The sequence below is a fragment of the Crocuta crocuta genome, unplaced genomic scaffold, assembly GCF_008692635.1.
Source record: "Crocuta crocuta isolate KB4526 unplaced genomic scaffold, BGI_CrCroc_1.0 scaffold130, whole genome shotgun sequence".
Lineage (NCBI taxonomy): Eukaryota > Metazoa > Chordata > Mammalia > Carnivora > Hyaenidae > Crocuta > Crocuta crocuta.
Genome location: NW_027527920.1, coordinates 9,520,749 through 9,527,356, shown reverse-complemented (window position 1 = coordinate 9,527,356; position 6,608 = coordinate 9,520,749). Strand labels below are relative to the sequence as shown.

At 38.8% G+C, this 6,608-nt stretch overlaps 1 protein-coding gene across 1 annotated transcript in view; it reads left to right on the top strand.

The window, feature by feature from the left end:
* Positions 1 to 6,608, top strand: part of TRIP4 (thyroid hormone receptor interactor 4) — a 68,984-nt gene that overhangs the window by 19,941 nt on the left and 42,435 nt on the right. Inside the window, exon 5 of the mRNA XM_077747216.1 lies at positions 260 to 338. Within this exon, the coding sequence (XP_077603342.1) occupies positions 260 to 338 (79 nt within the window). The remainder of the gene's footprint in view (positions 1 to 259; positions 339 to 6,608) is intronic.

Sequence of the window (6,608 nt, the reverse complement as noted above, 5' to 3'; positions counted from 1 at the left end):
CTTTTTTTTTTTTTTTTTTGCTATCAAATCATTCAGGGACACTTCCAGTGAGATCAGTTTTTTCTGTGGTTCTTGAAAGAGACTAGGGCAAACTCATTTGGATATATATATTTTTGTTATGTTTGAATAACAAAAAGCACCCCTGGTCTCATTTTATTGCCATATCTCATGTGTAATTTGAGGTAACTTTTTAGGTACATTAAGCAAACAAAATTAACGTAATTATTACATCATGTGTCTTGTTCTTATTATTTTATAGGTGTGTACTCGTGAAGAACAGGATATTTTACAGCGTGACTCAAACAAGAGCCAGAAACTGCGAAAGAAGCTAATGTCAGGTAGGCAGCAATCTTCTGATTGGAACACCATGGTGATAAATGCATTTTGTTGTATCTGTGATTGTTTTTCTTGCATACTGGTATGCAAGATGCAGTTTACTCATTTATTTAAAAAAATTTTTTTTAATGTTCATTTATTTTTGAGACACAGAGAGAGATAGAGTTTGAGCAGGGGAGGGGCAGAGAGAAAGGAAGATGCAGAATCTGAAGCAGCCTCCAGGCTCTGAGCTTTCACCAGGAGCCCATCAAGAGGCTGGAACTCCAAGCCGTGAGATTATGAGCTAAGCCAAAGTCAGATGTTCAACTGACTGAGCCACCCAGGTGCCCCTATTCACTTATTTATTCTACAGGTTTTTAAAACAATTTTTTTATATTTACCTTTTTTTTTGTTTTTGAGAGAGAGAGGTGGGTGAGGGACAGAGAAAGAGAGAATTCTAAGCAGTCTCCATCTGTCAAGGTTCGATCCTAGGATCCATGAAATCGTGACCTGAGCCAAAATCAAGAGAAGGATGCTTAACTGACTGAGCCACCCAGGTGCTTCTCTAAGCATTTATTTTATATTTTAAAAAAATGTTTGTTTATTTTGTGCAAGAGAGAGAGCACGCATGAACAAGGGAGGGGCAGAGAAAGAGGGAGAAAAAGAACCCAAGCAGACTCCATACTGTCAGCACGGAGATCAGTGCAGGGCTCAGTCTCATAAAACGTGAGATCACGACCTGAGCCAAAAGCAAGAGTCAGAGGCGTAACCAACCAAACCACCCAGGTGCCCCTATAAGCTTTTATTTATTTAATAACTATTAAAACCACATAACATTGAGCAAAAAACTAATAATATTGGATTATAGATAAGAGAATAAAATGAATTAAATGAATAAGTTAATAAATAGGAGAGAAGGGATAGCTTTTTCTTATAGAAAAATTCCAATTAATAATGTGAAGGAATGAGGGTTATAGAAAATCACCATTTAGAATACCACAGTAGTAGTAATTGCTACAGACAAGGTCCACTAATGGAAGCTAAAACTGTTGGGTGAAAAGTTAAAGAATAGCAGATTTGCAAAGTCATGAGACAACAGGAACAACTGAAGAACTGTCGCAGATTAGAGGATACTAAGGAGACATGACAAGTAGCTGCCATGTAGGATCCTGAATTGGATCCCAAAANATTTCCCTGATGAGGAGGGATGCTGAGCATCGTTTCATGTGTCTGTTGGCCATCTGGATGTCCTCTTTGGAGAAGTGTCTGTTCATATCTTCTGCCCATTTCTTCACTGGGTTGTTTGTTTTTCGGGTGTGGAGTTTGGTGAGTTCCTTATAGATTCTGGATATCAACCCTGTATCTGATACGTCATTTGCAACTATCTTTTCCCATTCCGTTGGTTGCCTATTAGTTTTGTGGGTTGTTTCCTTTGCCGTGCATCCAACTATGCAATTTAGTTGATAGTATTGTAGTAAGCTATATTACAAAGTTGGAGTCATTAAGATAGTATAATACTGGCACAAAAACAGACACATAGATTAGTGGAACAGAATAGTAAGCCCGGAAATGGGCTATATGGTCAAATCACAGCTATATGGTCAACTAATTTTTGACAAAGCAGGAAATAACATCCTGTGGAAAAAAGTCTCTTCAATAAATGGTGTTGTGAAAACTGGATGGCGACATGCAGATGAATGAAATTGGACCACTTTCTTATACCATACACAAAAACTAATTCAAAATGGATGAAAGACCTAAATATGAGACAGAAAACCATCAAAATCCTACGGGACAATACAGGTAACAACCTCTTTGACCTCTGCCAGAGTGAGTTCTTACTATACACGTTATCGAAGGCAAGGGATAAAGCAAACATGAAATACTGGGAATTTGTCAAGATAAAAAACTCTGCACTGTGAAGGAAATAATCACCAAAACTAAAAGGCAACCTATGGAATGGGAGAAGATATTTGCAAATGACTTGTTTGATAAAAGGTTAGTATCCAAAATCTGTATAGAACCTCTAAAATCCAACACCCAAAAAACATCACCCAGTTAAGAAATGAGCGGAAGACATGCATAGACGGTTTTCCAAAGAAGACATCCAGATGGCTAACAGACACATGAAAAGATGCTCAACATCACTCATCATCAGGGAAATACAAATCAAAACCACAATGAGATACCACTTCACACATGTCAGAATGGCTAAAATTAACACAAGAAACAAGAGCTGTTGGCAAGGATGCTGAGAAAGGCGAACCCTCTTGGACTATTGGTGGGAATGCAAACTGGTGCAGCCACCCTTGAAAACAATAATGGAGATTCCTCAAAAAATTAAAAATAGAACTATCCTGTGGTCCAGCAATTGCACTATTAGGTATTTACCCAAAGGATACAAAAATGCTGACTCAAAGGAGCACATGCATCCCAATATTTATAGCAGCATTAGCAATAGCCAAATTATGGAAAGTGTGCAAATGTCCATTGACTAATGAATGGATAAAGAAGATGTGGTATACATATCCAATGGAATATTATTCAGCTGTCAAAAAAAATGAAATCTTGCCATTTGCAACAACATGGATGGAGCTAGAGTTCATTACGCTAAGGGAGATAAGTCAATCAGAGAAAGACAAATACTCTATGATTTCACTTATGTGCACTTTAAGAAACAAAATCTGATTCTGTGGGAAGGAGTGGGAGAGAGGCGATAGGGAAACAAACCACAGGAGACTCAACTATAGGGAACAAAACCCTGGGTTGAGGAAGAGAGGTGGGTGGGAGATGGGCTAGATGGGTAATGGGCATTAAGGAGGGCATTTACTGTGATGAACACTGGGTGTTGTACGTAAGTGATTAATCACTGAATTCTACTCCTGAAACCAATATTGCATTGTGTTTACTAAGTAAAATTTAAATGTAAAAAAAGTGTACTGTTGTTCATTTCTTTTGATAATTGTATTACGGTTCTATAAGAAGGTACTAGCATTAAGGGAAACTGAAAGTTATATAGAACTCTTTTTTTTTTTTTTTTTGCAACTTTTTTTTAAGTTTTTTTTTAATAAAAAAATTTTTTTTTTTTTTAGTTAGCTTATTTTTTGAGAGAGAATCCTGAGCAGGCTTCCCACTGTCATTGCAGAGCCTGTTGCAGGGCTCGAACTCATGACTCGATGAGATCATAATCTGAGATGAAACCAAGAGTCAAATGCTCAACCAACTGAGCCACCCGGGTACCCTTTTCTAAGTCTTTTATGGTTGAAAAATACGTGATCAAAGTAGATAAGATGGGTGCCTGGCTGGCTCAAGCAGTGGAGCATCCAATTCTTTGCCTTAGGTTTGTGAGTTTGAGCCGCACACTGGCACCTCGGTGGTCAGTTAGTTAAGAGTTCAGCTCTTGATTTCAGCTCAGGTCTTGATATCATGGTCTGTGAGTTTGTGAGTTCTAGCCCTGCATTGGGCTCTCTGCTGTCAGCACAGAGCCTGCTTGGGATCATCTGTCTCCCTCTGTCTCTGCCCTTCCCCCTGCTCTTGCATACACACTATTTCTCTCTCAAAAATAAACAAACATTTGGGGTGCCTAGGTGACTCAGTCAGTTGAGTGTCTGACTTTGACTCAGCTCATGATTTCACTGTTTGTGGGTTAAAACCCCGCATTGGGCTCTGTGCTAACAAGTTGGAGCCTAGAGCCTGCTTGGGGTTCTGTGTCTCCTTCTCTTTCTGTACCCCCCCACTCATGCTCTATCTCTCTCTCAAAAACAAATAAAACATTAAATAAATAAGTAAACATTTTAAAAACTTAAAAATAGTTAAGGGAGTTAAAATTTTTAATGTTTATTTCTATATTGCTATGTATTTTTCACATTTATTGATTTTAGTGGCCAAAAATAGTCTATTAACTTGATTGGTTGTAATTTGATCACCTACTTTCAGTTACTGGATAGTTTGACTCTTTCAAAATTATAAATGCTACATACCTTTGTTAATATATCTTTCAAGCATATATTTATATGTATATATATATGCTTGTATGTAACTAACTGTAGGGCTCAAATTCACAACCCTGAGATCAAGAGTTGCATGTTCTACCAACTGAGCCAGCCAGTTGCCCCAGAAAATCTGAGTTTTATTTCTTTACTTTTTTTTTAAGAGTATGATTTTTCTTAATTTTTTTTAACGTTTTATTTATTTCTGAGAGAGAGAGACAGCATGAGCAGAGGAAGGTCAGAGAGAGAGGGAGACATAGAATCTGAAGCAGGCTCCAGGCCCTGAGCTAGCCTTCAGCACAGAGCTTGACTCAGGGCTTGAACCCATGAACCTGATCATGACCTGAGCCGAAGTCGGACACTCAACCGACTGAGCCACCCAGGTGCCCCGATTTTTTTAAATTGAAGTAGTGTTGACACACAATATTATATTAGTTTCAGGTATACAACTTAGTGATCAGTAATTGTATATGTTATACTTTGCTCACCACAAGTGTAACTACCATCTGTCACTATTATGATGCTGTTAAAATACCATTGACTACATTCTATATGCTGTACTTTTTTTCCCCCTGTGACTTAATCTATGACTGGAAGCCTGTACCTCCTACTCCCCTTCATCCCTTTTTGCCTATCTCCCCATCCATCTCTTCTATGGCAGCCACCAGTTCTCTGTATATATACATCTGTTTCTGCTTTTTGTTTGTTTTTTTAGATTCCACATATAAGTGAAATCATGGTATTTGTCTTTAATATGATCATTTTTGACAGTTAAAGTGTATTTGCCACATTACCAAAATATTGTACCAGTCTACAATAGCATAGTGACTAAAACCTGTCACTATTGAATTCTGAAATTTCAAATATTTTTATTTTTATAGTTATATATATTATTGAAGCGGTTGAACATTATCTCCATATTTTTTCAGTTAAGATTTCTTTAAGGTTAGGGGCGCCTGGGTGGCTTAGTCGGTTAAGCGTCCGGCTTTCGCTTAGGTCATGATCTCGCGGTTCGTGGGTTCGAGCCCTGCGTCGGGCTCTGTGCTGACTGCCAGCTCAGAGCCTGGAGCCTGTTTCGGAGTCTGTGACTCCCTCTCTTTCTCTGACCCTCCCCTGCTCATGCTGTCTCTCTATCTCTCCTAGAAATAAATAAAATATTAAAAAAAATTTAAAAAAAAGATTTCCTTAAGGTTATTATTATGAGAAAAGGTACTTCTAAATGTCTTTTTTAAAAATTTTTTAAATGTGTATTTTTGAGAGAGAGAGACAGAGTATGAGCAGGGAAGGGGCAGAGAGAGAAGGAGACACAGAATCCAAAGCAGGCTCCAGGCTCTGAGCTGTCAGCACAGAGCCCAGCGTGGGGCTTGAACTCATGAATCACAAGATCGTGACCAGAGCCAAAGTCAGAAGCCTAACCAACTAAGCCACCCAGGTGCCCCCTAAGTGTCTTTCTTATGTTCAGAACACAAGAATCTCTCTCTCTCTCTTTTTTTCTTTCTCTCTGTCTCTTTTTAAGGAATATTTGTTTGTGAGAGAGTATGCGTGCATGCGTGTGAACAGGGGAGGGGCAGCGAGGGGGATACAGAGGATATGAAGCAAGCTCTGAGCTGTCAGCTCAGATCCCAGTGGGGCTCGAACCCACAAACCGTGAGATCATAACCTGAGCCGAAGTTCAGTGCCTAACCAACTGAGTCCCTCAGGCACCCCTCTCTCTTTAATCTTATTTTTTAAATGTTTTTATTTCTGAGAGAGATAGTGTGAGCAGGGGAGGGTCAGAGAGAGAGGGAGACACAGAATCTGAAGCAGGCTCCAGGCTGATGAACTTGCCGTCAGCACAAAGTCTGACACAGGGCTCGAACCCACGAATCGTGTGATCCTTACCTGAGCCGAATCGTGTGACCATGACGCTTGACCGATTGAGCCACCCAGGTGCCCCTCTTTAATCTTAAAAGAGAGTTTTGATAGGAATTTGAACAGGCCTGGAGTTTGAAAGCAAAAGGTCATCCTTCATTATAGCCTCGTTTTGTTTTCCTAATACATCTTAGATCTTGGCTTTATCATAATTATGGCTCTTTTCTGGGATATGTAGGTTTATAGTTTCCTGTCATGCAGGAGATGACACATCAGCTGAGGAATGAATGTCAGCTTTAGAGTTAGACCTAAGTTTAAATGTTTCCACCTTCTAGTTTCTAACTGAAATTTAGTAAGTTTATTATTGTTTCTGAACTTTAGTTTCTGTTTTTGTAAAACAAAGATAATACAAATTGTCTTACATAGTTTTTGGGAGAATTAAATAATACATAT